General features: G+C 43.7%; 4 protein-coding genes across 9 annotated transcripts; 2 read left to right on the top strand and 2 right to left on the bottom strand.

The window, feature by feature from the left end:
- Positions 1 to 724: 724 nt before the first annotated feature.
- On the bottom strand, positions 725 to 4570 carry KLHL23 (kelch like family member 23). Its single transcript, XM_048953087.1, has 3 exons — positions 3228 to 4570; positions 1609 to 1761; positions 725 to 1072 (listed from the first exon to the last, which is right to left on the bottom strand). The coding sequence occupies exons 1-3, from the start codon at positions 4438 to 4440 to the stop codon at positions 762 to 764; spliced, it is 1677 nt and encodes a 558-aa protein (XP_048809044.1). The 5' UTR covers positions 4441 to 4570; the 3' UTR covers positions 725 to 761.
- A 2774-nt stretch (positions 4571 to 7344) lies between these two features.
- Positions 7345 to 9107, bottom strand: PHOSPHO2 (phosphatase, orphan 2). The gene has a single exon (XM_048953096.1). It carries the CDS (start codon positions 9099 to 9101, stop codon positions 8367 to 8369), a length of 735 nt encoding a protein of 244 aa, XP_048809053.1. The 5' UTR covers positions 9102 to 9107; the 3' UTR covers positions 7345 to 8366.
- A 377-nt stretch (positions 9108 to 9484) lies between these two features.
- LOC125696855 (protein CFAP210-like) lies at positions 9485 to 15925 on the top strand. The gene is given in 10 exon segments (XM_048953085.1): positions 9485 to 9569; positions 9572 to 9940; positions 10428 to 10654; positions 11297 to 11470; positions 11564 to 11757; positions 12664 to 12820; positions 13350 to 13489; positions 14227 to 14419; positions 14887 to 15051; positions 15485 to 15925. Coding segments are annotated over 10 exon segments (2049 nt in total). The 3' UTR covers positions 15830 to 15925.
- A 1362-nt stretch (positions 15926 to 17287) lies between these two features.
- On the top strand, positions 17288 to 26632 carry LOC125696861 (protein CFAP210-like). 6 transcript variants are annotated; one of them, XR_007378572.1, is made up of 8 exons: positions 17288 to 17613; positions 18368 to 18524; positions 19793 to 19932; positions 20629 to 20821; positions 21371 to 21535; positions 22114 to 22220; positions 23294 to 23460; positions 26235 to 26632. XR_007378572.1 is itself a non-coding variant. In XM_048953094.1 (7 exons), the coding sequence occupies exons 1-6, from the start codon at positions 17516 to 17518 to the stop codon at positions 22192 to 22194; spliced, it is 834 nt and encodes a 277-aa protein (XP_048809051.1). In that variant the 5' UTR covers positions 17288 to 17515; the 3' UTR covers positions 22195 to 22220; positions 26235 to 26632. The 6 variants fall into 6 exon arrangements, 4 of the variants coding, with proteins under 4 accessions (XP_048809051.1, XP_048809052.1, XP_048809048.1 ...); XR_007378571.1 differs by having other exon boundaries at positions 23959 to 26632; XM_048953094.1 differs by lacking the exon at positions 23294 to 23460.
- The last annotated feature ends 439 nt before the right edge of the window (positions 26633 to 27071 follow it).

Here is a 27071-nt window from a genome sequence, read left to right as displayed (position 1 = left end):
AAAGCTTTAATAAAGCGCAGCGAGTTCATCGATTCAGCTTACGTGCCGTTCCTTCAGTTCGCCAATGGAACAGTCAAAGGATCGCCGCCCCCGTACAGGGCCAGGAGCGCAATGGCCGCCCGCGTGCAGCTCGCCGCTAAAACGCGTCAGGGGCTGAGGAGCCCGTTCAGCTGGCAGCGCAGGTTACCGTACAAAAAGCAGCACCGGTAGCAATAAAGTCCTTGAGCTTTTACACTCTGTTTAACGCATTCACAAATCCCTAAGCCCTGAGGGCTTGTCAGAAGTCACGGCAGATGCCGCACCGCTCTCCCAGCCCCGAGGTTCCTCTCGCAGCAGCAGACCGGGCCCCAGCGCTGCGCTGCAGCCCCAAAACCGCCCCGGCTTCCCTCAGAGCCAACACGCCGTGTCCGGGAGCTGACGGAACGGTGCTGGCAGGCACTGCCGCTTCCAGCCTGGGTCGTAGCCCCGCACCGAGCTGCAGCTCACAGGGGTGGGAGATGTGGCACAAGAACGTCGAGGCCAGCTACAAGCAGCTGCTCCCGTCGTCGTGTTTTTCAGTACGAAAACATGAGCTTTGAAATAATAAAAACGTTGAAAATATTTATGATTAGGATAAAAAAAATGCAGTGAACTCAGAGTTCACCTCCTTGGATCATACCTGACCAATCCAATAAAACCCAAGCTTATTTCCAAGAAGAAAGGGCAGTACCATTAGGAATATTGCATCTGTTTTCTTCACCAGCACTGTGAAAATCTAATGCTTACACATTATACACACAGACACAGCCATGTGAACGCATGGCGCTGGGAAGGTTGCCTACTGCTTCCCAAATGTTTAGTTCGGGGTTGAATTTCTCAATACTCTGCAGATATGTTCCTTTGGAATAGGAATATCCTCCTGTCACATAGATGCACCCGTTCATCACCACCGCGCCACACTCCATTCTCCGTTCCAACATGTGAGCCATCTGCTTCCACTCATCCTGCTCTGGGTCGTAGCAGTCTGTGATCGTGGTCTGTCCACCCACAAAATAGATCTTGTTTTGCAATGTGATTGAACACAGTCCATATTCTTCAGGAAGAAAGGAACATGGTTCAACTCAGCACGATAACATTAACTGACAAAACAAACATTGGGCACACAGAGATCAGCTAAGGGTCCTCAGTGAGCTGAGGAGGCACCTCAAGGATTTCTGCTACCCATGGTCAGAGCAAGCCCAAGGTGTTACAAAGCACACATAGGAAAGCAGCAGTATGCACTGATAATCTCTTTAGAAACTTACTGTTAACAAATCTAGGAAATAAAGAAAATCCTTTTAAAAAGCATACAAAAGATCTTTGCCAAATGTCCATGAACAGACAGATTTTATGGAAAGCTAGCTTGCTATCATACTTAATAAATTGTAGCCACTCCTCAGCCAAATGTTTATGGAGTGATTTCCATACAGCATATGCTTGTAAGAAGGGCTTTCCCCTGGTAAATGGTCAAGCATCCACTCTGGACATCACTGCCCTACCGGATACCTTCCTTTCAGTCAGAACACTCAAGGGGGTTTAAAAGCCCCCAGTTTGGAACAAAAACATCACATTCCAGAGCTTGTTGTTTACCTGGATGTGGACTTGTGGTGACGATGCTCCACTCATTGCTACCCGAATGGTATCTCTGGATCTTATCATAGGTGCAGCTTCCCCTGTAGCCATAATGACCACCAGTTACGTAGATGACTTCGTGCAGGACACAGGCAGTGGCGTTCCCAACACCTGCACAGTACAACATCACAACACACCTTCAGACAACACAGCACCCAACAGCACTTCCATCAATAACCCCAATTTAAATAGCTTGTTAATTAGTGTTTTAGGATGAAACTATGCTTGCAAGTATTTAAGTGAATGTGAAATTAAATAAACTGCCAAGACATCTTATTTTAGCAGGATAAGTCATGAACAATTAAATAAAATTGCAGTAACTGACGTGTATTGCACATAACATGGCCACAAAGAAAAATCACAATTTTTATTGCATCACTAAGGGCATGGTAACACTGGCTTTGGAACAGGGAATTACTTCCACTAGGTTTAACTCATTTTTAAGTGTCACATATGTGGCAAGGACAAAGTCAATGGAAGCTGAGATTACTCAGTGTCTCAGCATATTTTTCCTGATATTTTGAGTCTTTCTTTTATTGTTAGCAATGCTATTATACAAAGAAGGACACAAATGGAATGTAGCTGTGATAGCTCTGTCTCTGGGAGAACAAAACAAAGATAAAACAATAGCTCTGCAAGATAACATGGACAAAAACTAGCATGTTGGTGTGTTTTTAAGCTTCTAGAAAGTTTCACACAGAAAATGGGTGTGAATATCTGCTTGCAGTATTAGTGTAGCATTCGTAATCTTAAATTAAAAATGACTAATAATAATGTTTGTAGGAGATATGTGAACATTGAAGAAACAGTGGCATGAGCACAGTAAGTGTTTTTCTCCTGTTAAATACCTCAAAATCTCTGAAAAAAATTGCTTTGCAACAATTTACAATAAAATCTTTTAAAATATTTCATAACAAATAGTAAATAATTACATTAAGTTGTAAAAATGTATGATAAGATGTATGATCGTTTATATGCTTTATAACAAAATAATATCCGTTAGTTAGGTTGTTCTCCAAGCACATGTATTTTCAGTAGGTCACTATTTTGGCTGCTAAAAATAGGTATCTGTGCTTTTCATTATCCTTACTCCAAAGATTTAACTAAGGATCCTGAACAGGTGATACTCTGGAATATGAGAAAGCTGCATGCAAGATGTCTTAAATGAAGACACGCTTATAAATAAACTGTACAGAAAACCATCAGGCCTTATACCAAACTAACACAGTCCCTTTACTGGAGCTCACTTTTTGAGGACCTGCTGAACAGACTCTAATCCCAGGCAGCGTTCTAACTTCTTTCCAACTCAAATAGAAATTTATCTCCTGAAGGAAGACAGACTTAAATGGCACTGCCATTTGCTTGTCCACTCTGTGCCCGACGGCACAGCCCAGTGCAGCCATTGGGTGTTTGTAGCAGCTTGGCCCACACAGACCTGAACCAAAGCCGCCTGACATCAATGGGACGATCCCTCTGAACTTGACTAGGCTCTAGTCCTGAATGTATCTGTGGCACTTCTCAGTGGCAAACACAAGAGGACTGACATTGAGGCTGATGCCTCATGAGAGCTTACGTACCTTTGATCATGTTTGCAATAGGAACCCATTTCTTTTTCAAAGGATCATAGAACTCAGCTTCTTGCACCGGAGCTCCCTTCCGGTAGCCACCCAGTGCGTAGATGCAGCCGCTCAGGGACACTGCACAGTGGTAGTATCTCGCATCAAGCATGGGGCAGCCCTGTGCCCACTCATCCCGTTCACTGTTATATATCCACACAGTATCCAGGGCTTCGATGCTCTCTGTTCTGTAGCCTCCTGTCACATATATGTTTGGCCCCAGGCTTGTGACCCCATAGCTCTCTCGAGTGTGATCCGGCATTTCTGCTCCTGGGAGCCATGCGTTAGTTAAAGGATCCCAAACATGCACTTCTGATAAGGGATGCCAATAATATCCTCCAACCACATACATGGTGGCCGTTGGTCTTTTGGAAAGGCCTTTGGGACTGGGGTTTAGGGCCCTGTACACGAGGGACCTTATCTTATTATCATTAAGTCGGCATTTTTTTTGCAGGCTTAAAGCTGACCTCAAATACATGTTATCCAGGTCTAGTTTGATGCAGCTCAGCAGTTCATAGATGTCTTCAATTCTTTCCTCTACATTGTGCGCAACCCACCTAACAACAGCTCCAACAGCTGCCTCTTCTTTCCAGACATTGAGGTTCTCTCTGGAGAGGATGAAAGCCAGCTTCTCCTTGCTAACATCCAGGAACTCCTCCTGCTTCCACACTTCTTCAAACTGCCACAGCAACATCCTCCGGGACTCCTTTTCCAGTTCCAGACAATTGTGGTGCTCAGCAAAAGCATGCATCCCAAGGCAGTTGTCAGCATCCAGGTGCCTGACCAGAAACTGCTCACAGGCTCTCTTAACTGAGACAAACTGGAGGAGATCAGCCGCCTGCAGCAGGCTTTGCACGTTTCTCTTTGTTATTTGGATCTGGGAGGTGTACGCATAATTCACGAGGGCTTCCAGCACGGCGTGGCTGAGCTCAGGAAGCCTGATCTGGTTTTTAGATTTCTCTTTCATATCGGCTGTGAACATGGCTCTGAAATAACAGCTGCAAGCTGCCAGGACGGCTCTGTGGCAATGCAGCAGGACCCCCGAAGCAGCCTGAAGCGCGATGTCAGTGAATAACCCGTCTAGGTAGAACGCCCGGAACGCGTCCAGCAGGCACGCGGGGTGCGATGAGTCGCGGTAGGCGAACACGTAGTCCTCCTGCCCAGGCAGGGCCATCGTTACTACTGCACAAAGACACCCACAGCCCTGGTACTCACCCGGTGGGGGCCCCTCCACAGGGTCAGCAGCCCCCAGCTGAAGGGCGGGGAGACGCCGGCCTGAGTCGCTGCTGCCGCTGCCCTGCAGCTCCACAGCCCCCAGGGAGGGGGGGAAGGCTTATGGCAGCGATGACATACGGCCCCGCGGCTGTCAGCCCTATTAGGGACAGATGCTCCGGGAGCGTCACCAAGCCAGTGGCACACGGCCACGCAACAAAGCCAGAGTGCCTCTGACAGCCTGTGAGGAGCAATGTGGAGAAGGGATCCCCTAAAGAGGAGATAAGGTGGAGGAGGGCTGAGCCCTCCTCAGACACCTGAGTGTTTGCAGAGCATAAATGACAGTCACAAAGTGTGCTGGCTAATGCACTCCCAAGACTGTGCTGACTCCAACTTACAGGCAAATTGCCCAGGAAGAAGTTTATATGGCTGTCACTCCTTCTGAAAATGAGGTTCACAGTTTCTCTTCTGTGCTGGCACATTTCCTACAGATACAGGGATCCCTACATGTAAATGAAGCACAACGAGCTTAAGGTGGTTGTGCTCCCCCCAGTGGGAATTGGACCTTTGCACCCGCAGCCGGGCTCTGACTGCTCTGCCAGTGCCCTCCTGGGCTGAAAGGGCTGTCCAGGACCCCTTCACCAAAGGAAGGCAAGCATTTGCTAGGTTTAGCAAAGTGCCTGCACACCCTAAAAGAAGAAATTAGGAGAGTTCCTGCTCTGCACAGATTAATAAGCTTTTTTTTCTTTCTTTCTTCTTTTAATTACCAGTGGTACTTCCTCCCTAGTTCCCACTGAAGTGTGAATTAAAGAAGGAATCTGAGTGGGAAGGTGTATATGGACATCCCACTGCATCCCTCCTCAGACACAAATTGTGCAATAGGACTCACACTTTCCATTAGCCTTTATGTAACAGCACAAGATGTGAACAAGCTGATCCAAAAATACCTCGCAAATTCTTCACATATCTTTGCCTTCAGTTTTTTTCAGCCACTTTTGATGTATTGTCAGCCCAAGAAATCTGAGTTATGTGATGTGGTGCAGCCCAAAAATTACTGCAGCCCAGCTGCTCTCACCAGTGGCTGTCCCACAGCTACATTGCTCACTCCTCTTCTTTCTCTGGAGCATTCCCATGTAGGGTCCCGACTCTGTTTATACGTCCCCATGCCAACAAGTTTGTTTTGCTGCTGTTTTTCACTTTCCATTTCACCAGCTGCCTATGGATAAGCAGGAACTTCTCCCAGCTCTTGGCCAGCCTCCTAGCATATAAGGTCAGGGTATAGGATTTCAGCTCAGTACTCCCCATACTAACTGGTGTGTGGTAGCAGGCCTGTTACCATACAGAAAATTTCCATATACACAAGAGCCTCCCATTACATATTCTGTAACATCTCAGCACTTCCTCAGAAGTTGACACCTCCCTTCCACAGAGCACATTGTTTAAACAGCCAGCAGTCACGTCAGTAACAACCTACACTGAACCAGCGTCCCATCAAGGACCTGCTCTGCCCTCTCCTTGCCTTCCTGGTTGCTACCAGCTAAAGCTGACTTCACAATCTGGAGATACTCATCTCCCCCCCTTATACTCAAAAGTGGAAAAGTTTGGTAACTGTGGCGCTACAGAAAAGTGATCTCTTTTATTAACATGGGAGCAGGGAGGGCAGAGAGGGAGGACCTCATTAATTGCTTAATGGCTTACCTACCGGAATGGACAAGTTCTTTCTGTCTCCAATATGCACTTTGCCCAGAAAATAGCATTGGCTCTACACTCTACTAGAAGTGATTGGATCATAATTGCAAATCTTTTCAATTAGTTGCTTCATTTCTTCTCATCTCCTGCTTCTCTACTCTTAAAAACAACCAAAAAATTTATTTCGGTATGAAGGTGAATTTCTTGCTGAAGGAATCAGCAACAGAGCGAACTACAACATGAGGTTTCTAAGGCTAAAAGAATAACAAACGTAAGTGGAAGTGAAAGATGAGTACTTATTTATATACCAGGTGGTTGGGTTTGCACTTTGTTTTTTAAATAAGCAGTGAGATCTGGGGACAAGCTGAAAGCAAGCTGCTTTACAACCAAGATATGGAAAGCACAGTATCTGCAACCCTTAGCAGCATACCTAGAATGAAGGAGATGCACGACTTTGGAGGGAAAAAAAAAAAAAAAACCACCAAAAAAACATGCAATACCACACAACACCATACAACGTTTATCACTATTTCTCGTACAGGCTACAGATCAGCAAACTCAAACAGCTTGAAACCTTCAGTTAGTGAGATGCTGTCTCTGTGCCCATGCACAATACAACAGGGCAAACTCCCCAGTACAACTCAGACAGCTATCAACTACCCATCATTAAAGCCATGCTCCTGAGAACCTGTATGTATCATCTGGGACACCTCAGTCAACAAACTGTTCAAAGCAACCTTCTGTAATTAGTCAAAACAGATGAAGAGCTAAAAGCCAGACTATTTACAAAGCAGTACTTGAAGAAAATCTTCATTTATACATTACTGGACCTAAAACAGGGGAAAACATTCTTAAAAACTCTCAACTTAAAAAAAAAAAAAAAAAAGTGAGTAATAACAATATTAAATGCCAGTAAGAAAATGAAAACAACACCCAAAGACAATGCAGAAGACATCTACATCAGCTGCAGGCTGCTGAGCCACATATCTGACACTCACAGCCATACCGCTGCAGGTTAGACAGAATTCTAAGCTAAGGCATATAAAAGCTAAAACAGACAACAGTTCAATAGCAGACTTTAGCACAACTTGGGACATCTGGGGAGACTGTCAGAAAGCAAACATTTGGCATGAAGACAGATCATTCAACTTTAATGAGACTGAAGTGCCTCTGTGTGCATAGTACAAGTCTTATGGTTCGTCTCACCACGAGCGAGAAACATGCTCACTACATGCTCACAAATGATTCCTTATTCAAACACAGGCAAATTTTGTTACACAGTTAAAACAGACACAGATGTTCCTTTTCAGCTTGTAGAAGAGGATTACAGGATGCACATAGACAAGAGTGAATAAGTGAAACTGGTACAAGAACGCATAGGGACACACACAGCATTCTGTGGGCAGCAGAAAAAGCAGCAGGCTGAGTCCCATCTGACAGCACAGGCTCTGTACCAAGTGGCAACAATGCAAAGTGACAACATTCCTCCTGTGCTTCAAGAGAGAACTGACCAAAAGACTGGTATTCTGCAGACTGACACCCACACTTGTGTTAAGCCACTCCAGGCCCTTACAGGAACGGAATGCACTACAGAATAGCTTACAAAATCAAGCACTGCTCTTCTCAGTGACTGTAATTTTTATTGTCTTTAATACAAACTATTAAAAAGGAATTTAGTTTGGTAAAATATTCAGTATATTAAAAATATAAATGCATCTTCAGATCAAACAGGATTAGAGACATACCAAATCATTTACAAATTAAACATTTATCCCCGATTTTTAAAAAAGTATTCAAAGCCAGAAGTTCCAGAATCACCTTCCTGGTAAGTAAAGCATATAAATTCTTTTAAATAATTATTCTTCTGTGCACTAATCTTACTCCTTCCTTACAGCACATGGAACATCACTTTGGTTGCTGGGAAAGGCTCAGGATGGAGAAGACAAAAGGAATTGGCAATTCCTCACGCAGCCCCCTCCCCCCCACATGCACACTTCTCCACAAAGGTCAGAATGCACACTACGCCTGAAAGCCATTTTAACATCACTTTCCCACTACTGACAAAACTGAAAATACAATTTTATATTATGTTTGAACAACATAAGTTCAGCTAATATCCCAGTTCCATAATGTTGTGTTTCCATGTGCATTCAGCATTTCTCACCCAGGAAGAAAAAAGGATAAATCAGTTTCCTTTTATCACTTCAAATGTTCTTTTATAAGCAGCTTCAGATAAGACATAATTTCAACAGCAGATGACCAAACCAGAACAGAACACTCTATGGGACAGAAATCTTGAGAGAGCTGAGAAATCTTTTTCTCTAGGGTATACCCATGCCTGGGCATAGCAACATCACCCTTCTTCAGAAACATCACAGGGCACAAGTCATTCCCACCATCACCAATATAGGTAATCTGTGTATAACTCACTCCTCTCTCCACCTGTTTATCTAGAAACTCTTTTAAAACTGTCCTTTTGCAAAGGTTTTTAGGGCACTTTGGACAATGGTGGGCATGAAAGTTCTGCACGGTCAGGTAGCCAGTACTGCTGAACACTGCTGGGTTTGTAAACACTTCATCAAACACCTCATGGAAATCAGCAGCTTTTAAAATCCAGTCAATAAATACTGTGTTAGAATCTGAAACAATGATGCAGTCGAAAAACTCTTTGTTCTTGCCAATAAACCCCAGAAGATCGACCATGCCCGCAGTGAAAGGAATTGCTGTCATGGTTCTTTTCATGTCATCTTCTCCAACGCCACTGTCCCCCAAGTAGACAAAGACTCTGCCCATATATTCTGTCCAATGTCCTGGCCGGTAGGAGTTCCGTAACTCATTGGGAAGCTTTTTGTCAGGGGCACATCTCACAATCCAGGTGTCGCTATTTTCATCCACAATTGTATGGTCAAAATCAAAAACCAACAGAAATTTCATTGCTGTCCATGAATGGGTCCCAAAACAAACAAATAGAGGAAAAAAATATTTACATAAATGAAACTACTGAAATGTTACCCCGGTTCTGCACTCAGGAGAAAAAAAAAAAAAAACACGTAAGAAAGACAAATATCTGAACAGAAAAAGCTATTTATGGGCACTACAACTATGGGAAAAGTAACGCTGAGACTAAAAACAGCAGTGTGGGAAGGTCAGAGCTGCAGCCCGTGCCAAACCTCCGCCCGCCGCAGTCCCGGACTGCGCCCAGGGGGAGCTGCAGCTCCAGCCGCGGGCCTCGCACTGCAGCAGCGGTTGCACACTTCCCCGCCAGCACTCCCAGGGCACGCAAACCGGGATTCTCCAGCACCTAGAGGGACACTCAGATGGCGCCACAGAGTTCGGAGACATTTGGCGAGCGAAACACCGAGCAGCGGGCGGCTAGGACACGCCAAACGCAAGGAACCGCGGCCGTGAAAAGCACTGCCGCTCGCGGGTCCGGGCTGCAGAGCACTTCCTCAGTCCGCGCAGCCCCCGCGAGAGCTCCGCGCCCCGGCAGGACGCACCTCACGGGCCTCACCGAGCCCCTGCCTGCCGCCGTGCCCGGGCCGAAAGCGGCGGCGGCGGCGCCCGGGGGCCCGCAGGACGACAGGACGCCGAGAGCCGGGAGCGGCACCGCCGGCAGCTCCGATCGCCACTTCCGGCTCGCGCCGCCCGCCTCCGCTCCGCACCATCACGTGGTCCCGGCGGGGTTGCCCGGCAACGTGGCGCACACACGGCGCCGCGGCCGTTGGCCATGGCGGCGGGGACGAGGTTGACGCGCCGGAGGCGGCAGCTGGCGCGTGAGTGGAGCCTCGCGGGTGCGGGCAGAGCCGCTCCCTGGGGGTGTCCCCGGCGGGCGGCTCCCACCCGCGTCCTTAGGACGTACGAGCGCACGGGACGAGGGCGGCAAGGCACAGCCGGTGCGCACCGTGCTTTACTGCCTCCCCGGCGTTCCTCCCTCCCTCCCCGGAGTGCTGTCCGGTCCCGGCTGCTCTCTGACCCACGTCCAAGGGCCGTCCCAAACTGCCAGGTACCACAGGTCAAACCTGCGCACACAAATGGCCGTGGGACGTGTGAGCAGTGCCGCAGCCTGAGCACCAACACATCTATGGTCAGAACGCGAGACCAGGCGCTTTGTGCTGGCTCCAGGGTGCCGAGGTGGGGAGAGAGACCGTGAAGAGTGCTTACTGTCACTACCGTGCACGAATTCAAACGCTGACACAGGTTTGAATTTAGGATTTTCTGACTCCAAATAACATCAGCACTTTTATTCCCCCCTCTATGCAGCATCACATGGATTTGAAGCAAATAACATTCTAGATGGATGTTTTCTTCCAAACGAAGTAGATCTCCGTCAAGTAATTGTATTGCCAAGAGCAGAGTGGGAAAGGATGCAGGATGGCCTCGGCAGCATGAGCAGAGAGGTAGCACGCATCCTCGCGGAGCGAAAAGAACGACAAGAAATGCACTTACGCTCCAAAGCAGCTGTCAAAGACTGGACGAACACCATTATGGTAAGCACTGCGTGCGTTTCTAGACTAGGTAAGTTGTTTTCATGTACCCAAAAAGAGAAGAGCCAAGCTGTGTGGTGTGATCAATGTGCCCAAGGGACGGGATGCCATCCAGAGAGACATAGACAGGCTGGAGCAGAGGGCCCAGACAGACCTCATGAGGTTCAACAAATCCAAGTGCAAGGTCTCACACAGGGGTTGTAGCAACCCCCATTAACAATGCAAGGTGGGGGACGTAAGGACAGAGCACAGCTCTGCCGAAAAGGACTTGCGGGTACTGGTGGATGGCAAGCAGAGCACAAGCCAGCAATGTGCCATCATGGCCCAGAAAGCCCACTGTATCCCAGGCTGCATCAAGAAAATCGTGGCCAGCAGGGTGAGGGAGGTGATTTGCCCCTCTGCTCTGTGCGTTGTGATTCTGTGACTCTAAAACACAATAGTATTTACAGGTGTAATCCCTGAGTTTAACATTTGCTTTTAAACATGTATTTTAACTAAGCTCTGCATAAATAGTTTAATTGCCAAACCTGAAATGCAAGAGGAAAAAAAAAAATCATGGAGTGTGCTATCTTCAGAATGGTTTATATTTAATCCACAATTTTTAAATGTGGTTTATAAGAAGGTGAATTTTTACCTGCATTGTAGGGCCAGGCACAAAGAAAACTGAAAGCCAAAAAACTACGTGAAGAAAAGCAAGAGGAAGAAAGAAAGTTACTTGATTTGGAAGAAGCAGAATTCCAAGCAGCAAAATGGAAGGAGACCATCAATAAAGCAAAAGCTTATCTGTACCACCAGAACGAAAGAGTGAAAGGGTTGCATGTCTGTTGACAATTTACAATTTTTTCATTCAAATCATATTGAGTTTCTTTAAACACTTTGGACATGCAAATTACTAAAATTGTTCTCTTGCAGAGTGCCCTTCTACTTGCTGAGGTCCTAAAGGAAAGGGATGCTCAAATTGAATTTAAGAAGTTAAAGTCAGATGTTAACAAAAAGAAGGAAGAAGAAATAGAACGTAAATGTAAAGAAGCTATTCTCAGAGAGGAAGAAAAGGTACATCAACGTTATATGAATCGACTGGCACTATGCAGAGATCAGCTGGAACAGTAAGTAACAGTAAAGTAGGATTGTTTTGGATTAATTATTTAGACTCTTTTCTCACAAATACACTCTATAAGGTTTCTACAGAGAGTTAATAATCATTTGTCTCAGAAATGTGATATTTTAAAAAGAATAATCCAAACAAAAGACCTTGCACAAGAAGGAGAAGCAGTGTGGTAAAGTTGCCAACAGTCTGCATGTGAAATCACTTCCAGTAGGCAGCAATAGGTTTTAACCACATCACTATTTCAATTTTGTTCCTGACAGTGTATTCTAAATCAATTTTGATTCCAGAAAAAGAAGAAATTAAATCAGACTGTTGCATTGGCCATAATCAGCTACCAGATAATGCATCTAGAGAACTCATCACTGCTACCTCCACTCTTTCAGCTATTCCCAAGCATTTATGGGGGAGTCACCAATGCAGGTGACAATTACAGAACTGGTGGCTGACAGAAGGAATCAAATTCCCTGATGCAGGTGGTAGGTTTAAAGTCTGGTCTCAAGTGTCCTAGGACTGGAAGAATACTACTGGTTTAAGCTGTTGCCTGCGTGTCCAGACAGAGAAGTGTGGGTATGGTGGGACTTTGGGGAAATCCTGCTCACTGAAGCTGCTGCAGAGATGTGGCAAAATGTAATGGATGCAGAGGTGCTCATGGGTTGTCCAGCACAATCTTGTTACCAGCCATCTGCGGTATATCTGCATATACTGTGTAGCTAATTTCTGGTCAGATTACTGAAGAGCTACCTCTACAATGATGATGCTGGTTTTTACCTCAGACATTCTACCCACCTTCTCTTCAAAATACCAGATATTTAAGTGTTAAAGTACCTGTAGACATGCAGAATTCCTATCTGTTCATTACTTCGTATTGCCCCTTAACCCTTAAATTCCACTTTTTTTGTTTCAGAATAAAGGAGCACAAGCATCAAGCAGATCTTGCCAAGCTAGAAGACAAAAGAGAAGGAGAAGAAATACAGAGACTGAGCCAATTGTACCAATTAGAACTTCTGAGAAAGATGGAAAAGGAACGGGAGGAAAAAGTTGAACGCCAGAGGTTGTATCATGTAAGTAACAGGAAAGCAGAGTTCAAAATGTTCACTTTGTTTTGGCTGTCTGGAGTGAAACAGTAATGTTAATTAATATAGCTTAATGGGCCTACTGGCAACAGGAGGTTTGCTGATAGCTTCAGTATGCCATGTACCATGTACCTGCCCAGTTTTATGCCCATTTGTCTTTGATAGGAAAGGGGAATAATTATAGTTTGTGAATATGAAAATAATTGGAGGGGTTTGCACAGTCCCGTTCCTTTCAGCATTCCCTTCTCCCATGTGTGTGGATGGGAGCAAGGGATAATGCTCCCTGCTTTGCACAGTAACGGGTTGGCAGAAGCAGCTCCAAACCATGTCTGATGCTTGATTCCCCTTCTTTCTCTTCTACCACCTCCCCTTCATGCATGCTCAAACCAGATGAGGAAGCAATAAGAATCCCTTTCCTCTCCATTCTCTTTGAAAGAAACATGAAGAAAGGGAGTTGCTAGTCCAGGCCTAGATTTTCTAAATTTCATATTATATCAGGATCATTTTGCCTATGCAGGAACATGTAGCTAACCAGAAAATTATCAAAGCAGTGGAGGAACAAAAGCAAATGGAAGAAGACGATCGGATTAGAGCTCATTTCAAAGCAAAGCAAACTATTGCCAAGCTGATGAAAAAGAAAGAAGCTGAAATGCGTAGGTAGGTTCAAAGCTAGCTTATAAAATGTATCTAAACTGCACACTTTCTTATTCAAATATTTCAGACTGATGACATAACAAAACCCACAACTATTCTGTAATTAAATTCTACTCAATGGGATACAGAGAATTCAGGACAAAAAGGAAGTTCTTTCACAGCATAATTAGTAATAGATCTCCTCACTCCTCAAAGCACAAAGATTTACAAAAGTGCAAAGTTCTACTCCAGTGTGTTGGGAACAGTGATTTTCTACAAGTCCTGACAAGCCTCCACCCTCTCAGCAATTAAAGACAACTAGAATCATAGTTAAAAGTATTTTGGGGCATAAGCTATGCTTCTCTGAGATAGATCAAGAAAAATAGTTCTACTTCTTAGCAAGGCACCTATATTAATTAATTAAATTACTTTATTAATAATGCTATTAGCAAGGTCTACCTATTTAACACTGAAAGTACAGCATGAATATGCCAGTGATATGAATCTAACTGTTCCTATTTCTGGCCAATACTTTCTACAAGTCCCTCCTAATAGCAAGATTCCAGGCAGACTCCGAATGATACAGCATTTCACTGCAACAAAAAATCGTGTTACAAAATTATGGGGAACACTTACTTGCTAAATCAGATAATTAAAAAAAAATATGACAGGAGGAATACAAGGAGATGAAGAAGTGGAATGGGTGGGGTTTGGTAGAAGCAGTGGGTGCATATGTTATGAATACTTATGTTCCTCTGCAGAATAACACAGGAACACCGGGATAAAATTGTTGGGCAATTAGCTGCCCAAATGAGTGAAGTAATGAAGATGGAAGATGAGCGTATTGCTAGAGACATTGCAAAAAAAGAAGCTGCACAAGAAAAAGAACAGAAAGAGAAGGAAGCAAAAAAAAAGGCTGCCATTGAGTCTATTGCTGAACACAGAGCCACTGTGGTAAGAAATCTAACCTGTTCTCCTCCCTCTTTGTGGCGTGTACGTAGGAATACCTTCTAGGAATACTATGGTTTTTAGCATGCTAACTGTTAGTAAGACATACCCACAAGTTCTCAGTGGCTGCCTTGCATATTTACAATTTACAGTTACACATCTAACACCTTAAGCAAGCCACAGGGTACCTGAGTTCATCCGTTCGAGTTTGAAAGCTCTGTAATTGTTAGTAATTTGTGCAAACACTTCTCAGTCTCAGCCCTGCTTCCTGCAGCTGAGGAGCCTGTCAGTGCTGCCAGCAACTGCACCTGGACAGAGCGCAGCTGCCATCATCCAGCACATCAGAGCACTGGTGTGAGACTGCATTGTTATTGCTTCAGGATCTGGCCTGGAGAATGGCTGATTGAAAGGCATGGCTCCTCAAACTAGCAGGGTAACTGTTTGGTTAACTCCTTCTATTTTATAAAATGCAGGTCAAGATGAAATTGGAAAAGGAGAGAGAGGAAAAAGCAGAAAGTAAAAAAGAACTTCAAGCATTAGTGGAAAAGAATCAGATCTATCTGGAAACAGAAAAAGCCAAGAAACAAAGACAACGTGATGCAAACATAGAAGTACAGAAAATTCAGATCCAGCAAATGGTAAATGGAAGTGTCATACCCTTCCAGCGCCTTCAAAAAGGAGCATGAACCTAACTGACAGTGCTAGTCAGTGTGGGAGTCACCCATACAAACCCCTTCCTGTCAAGGAGTGGTGCATGAGTGAAAGCTGGTTTGCAATGACACATCACTTCCTGTCCTGTGTTGTTATGTATGGCTGCTGTCCCCTTGTATCTTCTGGGCAGATCCCCAAGGAACAGCAGTGAATGCTGACGTTTATTCAGCTATTCAGTGTACACTTTCCTATGGTGGGGTGAGCTGGGAATGAACTGGGGAGGAGTGATATCTGACAAGCATGGTAACGTCACCTCCAATCTCCTGTAAGCTTACCCTCTCTAAATTTTAACAGACAATTATGTTGTGAAAGAAATACTAAGCTTTTTTATTCCCTTTTTTATTTCTTTTTCTTCCTCAGGCAGAAAAGAAGGCAAAAGAACAGCAGGAGAAGCAAGCAGACTTGGACTACAATGCTCACAATGAGCTTATTGCGCTCCATAAAGAACATGAATTTCAGAAGTATGCAAAGCAAGTAATTGAATCAGAGTCCATGACGACACATCATCTCTATCCTCTCCTGAAAGCCTCCAAAGAAATAAGAGGCCTTGGAGGTGGCCCATTTTCCAGAGGAAGTGAAGGAACAAATCCTGGTTTTCAAGCACAGGATGTTGCTGAGACCCAATTACCTTGTTGTAGCAGTGCTACTGCTGAAGAACTTAAGTGGTTAAAAACCAAACAAACAAACAAAACCCCAATTTCTTGAACCTTGAATCTTCAGTCAAAACTATAAATGGATCGACATTAAATATATGTTATGAATCTGAAAGTCCGTTTGAAAAAATAAATTCCATAGAATTGATTATGTTCTAAAAAAACACCAACTTGTATTTTATGGAAGTTGTAAGCTGTTTCTTTGCTGAAATGTTTCCATCACATTTTACGCGATGTGAACAGAGTTATGGTTTCATACAATAACTGGCTATAAGAACGCATTATATATAATTTTGACCATCAACATTACCCATTCCAGCCAAAGGCTCGCTACTACTGTTCCTTTTTCATTATTTTTCTAGAAATGCATTGTCCCATGTTTTTCAGTTCTGCAGGATATATGTGTGTGATACAGATTCCCAACACCAAAAAAAGCTGCAAAAAGTTACAGTGCTCACTAGCCTATTTCATTATTCAGTATTCTCCATAACAAAAACAAAACAAAACAAAACAGAATTTACAGGGCAGGAATGCACACAAAAGTCAGAGTACTTACGTTACTGCAGTTTCTGTAGCGCTTTGCAACTGTCTCTATAAAATTAATGCTTTGCTGTAAATTAGTTACGTAGAAGTAAGGATGTAAGCTGGTCACAGACAAATGTGCTTATCCAAAAGGCAAGTAAGTCCCAATGTAGCTGTAAATAGCTATGACAAAAATACCACGGCAGTAAGAAACAACACAGTTTGGTGGTTCTTGCAAAAAGAATAACATGCAATCTGCAGTAGGCAAATTCAGATCTAAAATTGTTTCTCAGGAAGCACAGAACTCTTTGGAGCTTACTCTGTTGCACAAAGCCACACATACATCTCAGTCCTTGAGATCTGTCTCTTTGCTGAAATGTTTCCATCTTGTTTCATGCGACATGGACAGAGTTAGAATTTCGTGTAACTTCCTCTGCAATATTCTGGGCTCTGAGCAGGACACTCCCACTTTGGGGTCCATCAGAACTACAGCCCAAGGAACCTGAAGCTTAGCTTAGCTGCACACATCTTTCTGTTCCAGCCCCGAGCTGCCCATCTCTCTCAGTCAGGGCATTAGTTAACACAAGTGCTAAGAAAGTTAGGAAGTTTCACAAAAAGGATGATTGGTGATATTTGGAAAACGGGTCTTTGTGTCATCAACGTTCTGAGCCTGGCTCCTGATAGCAAAAGGCTCTGACGTACAGCACAGGGCCTGACGCCAGAGGGCGGCCCCCCGCGCGACCACAGCTCCCCTTATCTCTGCTGTGTAGCGAGTGGGCGCGTTCCTTCCGAACGGCAGCAATTGCCCCCTCGAGGAGCGTCTTCCAGGCAGGAGAAGGGAAGTCGAACGCAGTCGCTCCGCTCCCGCGCAGCCGAGGCCCGCCGTGCAGGGACACAGCGTACAGAGGCAACGCGCCGCGGCCCGGCAGGGCGGCTCCCAGCAGGGCGGCTCCCGCCACACGCGGCCCTGGGGCCCGCCAGCAGCGCGCCGGGGCGGGGCCGTGCCGAGCCGCCATCGGAGCCGGGGCGTTCCCATCTCTTCCTTATTGTTGTCCTGTCGCTGCTGCTCTGCTCTTAGTGCCGCTCTCTGCCTCAGGGCCGCGCGGGGCTGAGGCGCTCCCGCTCTGGAAACAAAGAGGGCGGGCGTGCCGGGACAGCGGTCGCCGCTGGTGGGGATCCGGAAAGCCGATTTTCTGTCTCTCGGCGGAAGCTACCGATGGAGCACGAGAAGCCGGGCGCCGAGCAGCGGGAGGCGGAGCGGGAACACGGCCGCTACATGGAGCGCCGGGCGGTGGCCAGAGAGCAGCTGGCGCAGTGAGTCGGGACCTCGCGGCTCCCGGAGCGGGGCTCGGGTCGAAAAGCCTGCCGGGGCTGTCAGCACAGCGCCTGCGGGCCGAGTGTGTCCTGGGCTGCCCGGCATCGGCACGGCGGTGCCGCGCTGGGCGGAGGGACCGCGTCCACTCGAAGCGGCCGGCGCGTAAGCGCTGCTCGGCCTCTCGTGCCTTTTTGAAGTCAGTTCTGCGGCTTCAGAAACGCCTCTTGCTGGTGGGGAGCTAAACAAGGGGAGCTGTGTTCTGGTGCTGAGGCAAGCGGCTTGCCTCCCTGGGGCAAAACTTGTCGTTCTTGCCGTTTCCCCGCAGTGATTCATAGGTCTGTCTGACGGGGACGGGCTGATGACTGTTCCGTGCCTCCGCCCGCGCTGTAGCGCTGCTCGGAAGGCTGCGCTCGGACAAAAGCCGAACTTGTACGTGGAGCGGGCCGGCTGTTAAACAAATTACTCAAATGCAGGCTGTTATTCAAGTCCATATGCAGGTCATGTTTGCTTTTGCTAGTATTAACTTAATCAGGAAATTCCTATACTTACTGTATGTGATGGAACTCAGCTTTGGCCAATGGATTTGTAGCTACTGTTTTAAAAAACATGATTCTACTTTGATCTGATGTTCTGCTTTCACTTCAAAGTATCAGATTGTTTGGTGTTCAAGTACCTGTAGACGTGTGGTATTCCAGTCCATTCCCTATGTCATGAAGTCCCAGGGCCTTCTATTTCCTTCCTTTTCTGTTTCAGAATAGAGGAGCACAAGCATCAGGCAGACCTGGTCAAGCAGGAAAACAAAAGAGAAGGTGAAAAAATACAAAGGCTGAGCCAGTTGTACCAACTGGAAATTCAGAGAGGAAAAGAAAAGGAACAGGGGGAGAAATGTGAACGCCAGAGGCAGTATCATGTAAGTAATAGAAGGAGAGAGTTCATTACATGCTTCACCATGAAGCACTTGCATTAGGACCATGAATAAATGGGTCTCTTGGCAGCAGGTTTGCTGATAGCTTCAGTAATGCTGGGTCATACGCCTCTGCCTTGCCAGTTGCAGGCAGTGTTGTTCCTGTCCTCTTTTGAGAAGGGCCCCTTGAAAGCTGCAGTGTGACATCCAGAGTTTTGACTGGTCTGTAATGGAAAACACTCGTGTAAGCACTGAAGAATAGCCCTGACTTGAGAACTGGATTTAAGCCTGTTTTAAGCCTGTTGCTCTTTCTTACAAAGAGGGGAGTAGGCTGGGTCTGTGAACATGAAAATACCTTTATAAGTTGTCTTTCCCCTTGTGACTAGAGTTGTTTAGGAAATCATAGAATGGTTGGAAGGGACCCTGAAGATCTTCTAGTTTCAACCACCCTGCTATAGGCAGATGCACCTCCCTCCAGACCAGATTGCTCAAAGCCCCATCCAGCCTGGCCTTGACTGCTTCCAGTGAGGGGGCATTCACGGCCTCTCTGGGCAACCTGTTCCAGTGTCTCACCACCACAGTAAATAATTTCTTCCTAATATCTCGTCTAAATCTACCCTCTTCCAGTTTTAAATTGTTTCCCCTTCTGTCACTACATGCCCTTATAAAAAGTCTATTAAAATTACTTAACATACCTGCTGTTCTCCCCTCCACACATCTTACGTGAACCTCAGTGCTTGCTTAAACAAGGAGGCAGAGGTGGATTGATTCATTGCCAAGTGAGAGAGTACAAGGAGAGAACTCCACTGAAACCCTGTTTGCCTTTTCTCCTCCTTCCTATATTCCTTCTGGTCCTCCATTTGCCTTCAACCTTGCATGTGTGAGAACAGTATTATATACTAATTGCCATTGCTAGGTGACTACAAAATACTTTGTGCCTTACACTTTCACAATTTTACAGAGTTACTGTTCATATCCTTCAAACAGATACAGTGCCTTTCTTGTGGGCAGTAAGAGAGCAGAGGAAAATTTAACTGAAGGATATTGTACTGGGGACTGTGACTGCATACTAACTTTACTTCCATGGTAGTCTGTGATAGTTAGGTCCTGAGTGTTCTCTTCCATCTGTTCCTATGTTCTATACCTTCTCCACTGTTACAAAGAGCTCTAATTATGGACTAGATGTGAAGTCTCTACTGGATTTTTCTTTTCCTATTAAATATTTCAGAAGTCTCATTCTGCATTAAAATAAAAGTTATTTTCCATTTAAACAGGAGCATGTAGCTGAACAAGAAAAAATTAAAAGTGAAGAGAAACAAAAAGAAGACAAAGAGGATGATCAAATTAGGGCTTATGTTAAAGAAAAAGAACTGATGGCTGATCTGAGAAGAGAGAAAGATGCAGAGACCAGCAGGTAGGTTGAGGGCTGGAGTTCTTTGTATTCTTCAAAGCTCCAACTTAATTTTGTGACAAACATTATTCTGAATTCTTATGCCACCAAAATCAAGTGTGTGATACAAGCACTCTTCAGTAATTAAAACTTGGAAAAAGGTGGAAAATTCAGAAGAAATGCTTATTTGTTTCAGTAGTAATTGGTGCTCTGCGGTCTCAAGTCTTCAAGTTGCCTAGACCACAGATCTCTGCATCAGCATGTTGTCTCTTTCTCTAAGACACATAAAGAAACATATTTATTACACTAACAAAAGAAATTGTTTACCTGCTTAATTGTGAGCATATGACATTTCTGAGCCAATGCAACAAGTTCCCTCTGCGTCCTACTTTCAGCCAGTACTCCCAGCATTGACCTGTTTTGGCAGTGTGCTAGGTGAACTGTATGATCCATTTAATTATTGCAACAAAAAGCTAGCGTGACCATAAATATATACATAGGGAGCGCTTATTTGCCATGTTAGCAAAAGGAGGTCAAGGAACTGAATGGGTGGGTCTGTGTGGCAAGAGAGAAAAATGGAATCATGGAATCACCAAGGTTGGAAAAGACCTACAAGATACAAGAAGTAGGACTGCTGATTTTATTCTGAGAAATGCATTGGAAGGCATAAGCATGTATCAGATATTCCAGTATGATATGGTAGCTTTTTTTGTGCTTCAGGCTAATTGAGGAGCATCAGGACAGAGCTTGTAAAAAACTAACTGCACAGATGAACAAGGCCTTGAGGATGGAAGATGATCGTCTTGATCGAGCAGCTGCAGAGGTAGAAGATGAGTACCAAGTGAAAACCAAAGAGAAAGAAGCTAAAAAAAAGGCTGCCATTGAATCTATTGCTGAATACAGAGTCACTGACGTAAGAAAACCTAATCTGTTCTTGTCCCTTTTTCTGGTGTGTACTGAGAACATAGAAACATGTTTTTTAATGTGCTGTTAGTGAAACATACATGTGTATTCTCAGCGTGTGTAAACATACACATGTATTTTCATCATATTCACAATCTACAGTTATACATCTAATACCTTAAGCAAGCTGCAAGTGGCGTGCAGATTCATCCCTTTGAGTTTGAAAGCTCTGTAATTGTTGGTAATGTGTGCAAACACTTTCCAGTCTCAGCCATGCTTACTGCAGCTGAGAAACCTGGCCCAGATCACAGCTTGTGTTGCTGGTGCCATCTTTCTGGGTCCTCTTTCCCACCTGGAGTTGGGGATCATCTGTTGGTGCTGTCGGAAACTCTGGGCCTGGCCAGAGTGCATCTGCCATGATCCAGCACACTAGAGTGCTGGTGTGGGGCTGCATCATTATTGCTTTTGGATCTGGCCTGGAGTGGCTGATTGCAAGACATGGCTCCTCAAACTAGCAAGGTGATTATTTAGTTAACTGCCTCTATTTTATAAAATGCAGGCAAAGATGAAATTGCAGAAGGAGAGAGAGGAAAAAGCAGAGGGTGTGAAGGACCGCAGTCAGTGGATGACAGATGATCGTATCTACCTGGAAATGGAAAAAGCTAAGAAAGACAAACAGCATGATGCAAATGTAGAACTACAGAAGTTTCGAATCCAGCAAATGGTAAATAGAAGCGTGGTACCCTTCCAGCCCTTTCAGAAAGAAGCATGCAGATATACCAACAACACTAAATACTGTCTGCAGGGCAGGGACAGGAAGCATGCTGTGTGTGATGTGTTTTGTTTGTGATCTGGGTGCGCTGCAGATGTTGGGATTGGGGAACCAGCCACATCTTAGAGTAGAACAGGAATTAATTCTGGGCTTCCTCAGCCTGTATTGGTCAGGGAGGATTACTAGGAAGGGCTATTGATAGTGAAGAGATCAGTGCTGCAAATATGGCCTCAAGAGACACCACTTAGGAATGGAGATCCCCTTTCTGCAACTGAATTTCCCTTGAGCTAAAGATGTTATTATTCAATTTCTTGTGATGTCTGTGTCCCAGTGTGGGAGCTGCTCACGCAAAGTTTCTCTTCCCAAAGAGTGTTGTGCAAGTCAAGTCGGTTTTTCTAATAATTCACTATTGCACTTTTTTCATAACTTGTAAGATGAATGGGATAAGAATTCTGAACATAGGTGCAAAAGGTCTTAAGCTAATTATGTTGTAAAATAAATAGTAAGCTTTGTAATTCTCTGTTTCTCAGGCAGAGAAACAGGCAAAAAAACAGCAGGAAAAACAAGCGGACTTGGACTACGATGCTCAGAGAGAAGCCACTTTTCATTAAGAGCAAAAACTTCAGAGATAAAGACAGTGAGTAACTTAATGTGTTGCAAATGCATGTAACTTTTATTCTCCCTTCCAAGCATCCAAGGTGGTAACAAGGCTCGGATTTAGGCCCCCTAAATAGGTTTTATTCCTCTTTTTTTTTTTTTTTTGTTTCTTAATCAAAATTAGTATAAGATACTGCTGGAACTCAGATACCTCAGTGTGGCTAAACTACTGCAACAGAAAATTACAAAGGAACATGGAAGGTATCCACCAAGAATTCATAAAATATCAGCTGAAGATTAGTTTTTGCTAACTGTAAATGTTCATTTATTCAGTATATTAAAAAAAATAAGGCTTGTGTAGCACTATCCACATTCTTCCTTGACAAACATATATGAGCTGCTGTCTTGATCAGACACTGAGCAAATTCTTGGAATTGGGCAGGAATGTTGCGACTTACATGCCCCTCAAATCTCTGTCCAAGAATCCAGCCAGGACTCAGAGCACAGTCCCAGGTACTGCTATGGGCTGCTGAGCTGTTTCTGGACAGCAGGACATGGCAAAGTACAAGTGATTCTTTGTATCCACTTTAGTCAGTGCGGCCCAAAAGGGGCTGGTTGTGGAATGAAGAAGCTGCTGCTGAGAGCGTAACATTCATGATGCACGTATTTTGGGGGGCATTTGCCCAAAGCAGCAGTAGTCTGGGGTCATGGCTCAACACCCATTACACTGTTTGGAGCATATCTTCCTTCTTAAGTTTTCATCCAAAAGGCTCCAGTTTATCATTACTCCGGAATATGAAAAGCACTGTAAGTAGGAACAACCAGAACAACCAAGAGATCTATCTCAAACTCGCTTCTCATCTACAGAAAGATGTATTCTTGCTGAGCTGTCAGCTAAGTCATAGAGTTCTTTTCAATTATCTTGGAATAATTGACTTGTTTGGTAATAAACTTTTTCTTTTGGGGAAAAAGGCATAACAGAGGCATGGCAATTAGTTTCTGAAATAGTCTCTAAATCCTTTTATACTTTTTTTTTTTTTTTTTTTTTTTAGTTCACTAATGAAAAATTTATTTCCCCTCTCTCTGAGCTAGTGCTCTCTTTATTACTTCAAGCTTTTTTCAGCAAAGAATGGAAACTTTTAATAAAGCCTTTTGAAGCTGAAACCTTGAGAAGAAGCACTGACTACAGTAAGAGTTGTGCTGAAGTCTGCAGAGCTTGATTATGCTTCAAATGCATACCCAAGTTCACATTTACACATGCTCACTACCATGTGCAACTGGTGAGTTAAATGGATTTTAGTCTACTTGCACAGCAACGAGAAGCAAGGTGGATTGCAGCCTCATTTCCTACTTAGCTTTAAAAAAAAATCAAAAGCCCTGTTCTGTAGATTGTGTGCATTTGAAATCCACTGTGTTTCCATGGGGCTTATATTCCCTTTTTCTTGGAATGTCTACAGAAATACTAAATTCAACTACCAGAAAGCAGTTCTTCCTTTCACTATCTAGAGTGAAATAAGCATCTAGGGTAGTTTTTAAACACACTGGCTACATGTGGATTCAGTTGCTTATTTCAGCATTAAAAAAGCATTAATGAGTGATATCGCATTGACCTCCAAAGATGTGTATTCTTTGTGTGCTTGTTTTAAATGATTAATTCTAGTTAGTGATCCCTATAAAAAAGCAAAGAGGTTGTTTTAGCAACATGAAGAAGTAAATAGTTGAGGTTCTAAGATTTTTAGTGAGAAAACATTATGGTAACATTTAATTGTTCTTTACAGTTGTCCTACCTGAAAGGCAAGAATGGAAATCTTGCAAGAATAATAATACAGAAGACTAAAGTAATTTGTATGTTTGATATGTTGAAGAACACAAAGAAAGAAGACTGGGAAGAAATTAAAAGAGCAATTCACTGTGCAATTAAAAGCAGATGAAAGCTATTGAACAGCCTGAAATGATAAACAAACTGAAAGAGTGAGAAAGTTGAGCTCACTGTCTGGCAAGGAAGAAGCAAAGGAGAGAGCTAGGAGCAGCCTGCAGCTGTTGGAAGGCTAGTACAGCTAAAGCAGAGCCAAGCTCTTGGTAGTGTCAGATGATTGATACAACAGATTATTATGTGGGAGACCAGGTTGACTGTAAAGACACAGTGTGTTCATGCTGAAAGAGGTTAAAAATTGATCTTTTTGACTAGAATGGTGGTCAGCTATCAGCTGAGAAGGCTTTGAAATCATCACATTTAAAGCAGGTTGGTCTAGCTGACCACCATCTCTAGTGTAATGCCAAGTGTCACTGCATATGCTTATTAGCTAAAAATGCAATTTATAGTTAACAAATCAGAAGATGCTTTGAGAAATAACTTGAGTACTAAACACGAACTACTGATTTTGCTCAACAGAGCCCCCTCTCAACTGGTGCACTGCCTTGCTTCAGAAGTCATAGGACACATGCATGTCATAGGACACAGTCACAGGTATTGGTCTTATGAGAAGGCCAGGACCTAAGAAATGCAGGGCCTAGAGGGACTGAGACAAAGCAAACTGTGTTTATTCCAAATGTGCCACCCAACTTTGTGGAAATAGATTGGCACTTTAAGTGCTTACCTCCAGAGTCAAGTGTGATTTTTCAGGACAATACCACAAGTCTGATGCCTGTATGACTATAGCAGTAGTCTCCTCTGATTGAATTCTCACACAAAATGGAAGAGAGGAACTTTTAAAATACTTCATCCTAGGTAGATTTAAGTTAATCACTGTGCAATTCTTTACTGTCAAGTGGTGATCTGGGCGAGAGTTTTGTAGTTCTAACATTACAGGCTGCTGCTGCTCAACTCAGAGGAAGGATGAAGATGACACCAAGTGGAAACAAACTTTTACTGAAGAGAAGAGTTGGCACCACAGGGCAATTAAGGATGGACGCTTTCAGATGCCACTATAGATTGGCTATATATAACTCTTGTGAAATTTTTTTTCAAAACTTAATGGTGGTTTTAGTCAATTCAAAAGATTTTTTTAATCAATTCAAAAGAATTTGTTCTTTTAATGACTAAGTTCTTTTAGATTTGTTATTTACTTATACCTTTTCCATATTTATCACACTCTCCCATTTCAAGACATGTAATCTTCTTCCTTTGTCTGATAATGATCCTTGTCTCTGCTGAATCTCCATTCTTGTTCTGGCAGTACACCTTTTTCTCTGGTAGACAATCTTCCTTTTATTTCTAAATAGCTCAAAAAAAAAAAAAAAAGACTTCAGAGGCAGTTAAAGTGAAAGCTAGAGCTATGATAAGACTGCATAAGATACTTTTCTTTAATTCCTTCTATTTAATGTGTTGTGCTATGTTTCTAAATTTGGGCTCTCTAGTCATTCTACTTACACTCTTGCACTGCCAACAGTGCAATTTAAGCATCTGTTATGGTCTAGTAAATGATTCAAACCTGCTATTTAATCTATTAAATCAATCTTTTAGAAGATCTAAATCAGCTTTAAAACATAGTATCAAGTAGTTGCAATCAGCTATATTAAATAAACCATCATCATATTTTTTTTAAATTATTTTTTTCCCTTCTGGGTTTCTCATCACCAATACATTATCCAGAGAAAATGACAATTCTGTTAGGTGCTGAAGGGTGTGTCAGAACTGCAGGCCCAATAAAATTCAACATTAGATTTTTGCTCATATAATAGTATTTTTACTACATACTCTCTTCCAAATAAGTAGCACCTGACTGGACTTACAGTAGTCTATACTGTTTAAAAAAGCAAGCTAGAAAGCTGCAATGCTTACTGTAGGAAACAAGTAATAGTCACTGTGCAGACCAGAGACAGGCTCAAAGGTTTGAGGCTACCAAAACCTGGCAGCTTCCAGCATTCAGCAACTGGAACAGGGGCATGCCAGACAAGGGAAATTTGGACCATCTTTGGTAAAGCTTAGTATTACCTTATTGCTGTAGGGCAACTACTATTGTTTCAATTACAATCCATCAATTCATGTACATTCAATTGTACAGTAATTAGAAATAACACAGCAGGACTTAAACTTTTTTTCTTTCTTCTTCAGAGATACATCTGACAAGCATAGGAGCACCTTCAAATGAATAAGAAGCTATAGCCACTCTGCAAAACCTACCAGTGCCTAACAGCTGAAGCTGATTGGAATACATTACAAGACATGCAACGTGCCAGAACCTGCCTATATTCAGCTTCAGCTCAAGAAACAATTACCTTATCTACAGCCGTAGGTTTCAATAAGCAATTTTAACAGTGATTACTGTACTTTTATTATGAAGCACAGCAGTAGATTTCAGGAAGCCAAGAGATAAAAATCTAAACATGTATTTAAGCCTGACATCTATGCTGTACTCCTTGAGCATTACTGGGCTTCTAAGCTTAAGTAAAACCTTGTGTTGTGGCTTTAAAAAACCTGAATAATAAAACTGAGTAAGCTGTTCAAAAATAGCTGCCTGTAACAGTAATGTCAGTGCTGAGGGTTTTGGTTTTTTTTGTTTTTTTTTTTTTGTTTTGTTTTGTTTTTTTGTGTGTGTGTGTGTGTGTGTGTGTGGTTTTTTGGGGGAAGTGGTTTCTTTGGACAATTTTCTACTTAATTTTATTTTGAGAACATAGTAGAAGGACTAGATTGAGAAAGCTGCAGCACAGGCTCAGTCTCTAATCCTTTATTAGAGAAAGAGATGTCTGCAGCAAGATAGTTGTGTGCCTCACACTCAAGATTCTAAATTAACTAGGAAACAGACAGCGAGGGTATGGTGTGCTTCTCTGCTGTCTCCTAAACACTGCCCTGGCAGAGCCAGGGTGCCAGAATGGAACACTTGTGTAGGTGAACTTTTAATCAAAACTTAGCTTTGCATTCAGTTCTAAGCTGGCAGCTATCTTAACTGCT

The sequence above is a fragment of the Lagopus muta genome, chromosome 8 (assembly GCF_023343835.1).
Source record: "Lagopus muta isolate bLagMut1 chromosome 8, bLagMut1 primary, whole genome shotgun sequence".
Classification (NCBI taxonomy): domain Eukaryota; kingdom Metazoa; phylum Chordata; class Aves; order Galliformes; family Phasianidae; genus Lagopus; species Lagopus muta.
Note: the sequence above shows the minus strand (reverse complement) of the source record. Positions and strands in the feature narration are given on the sequence as shown.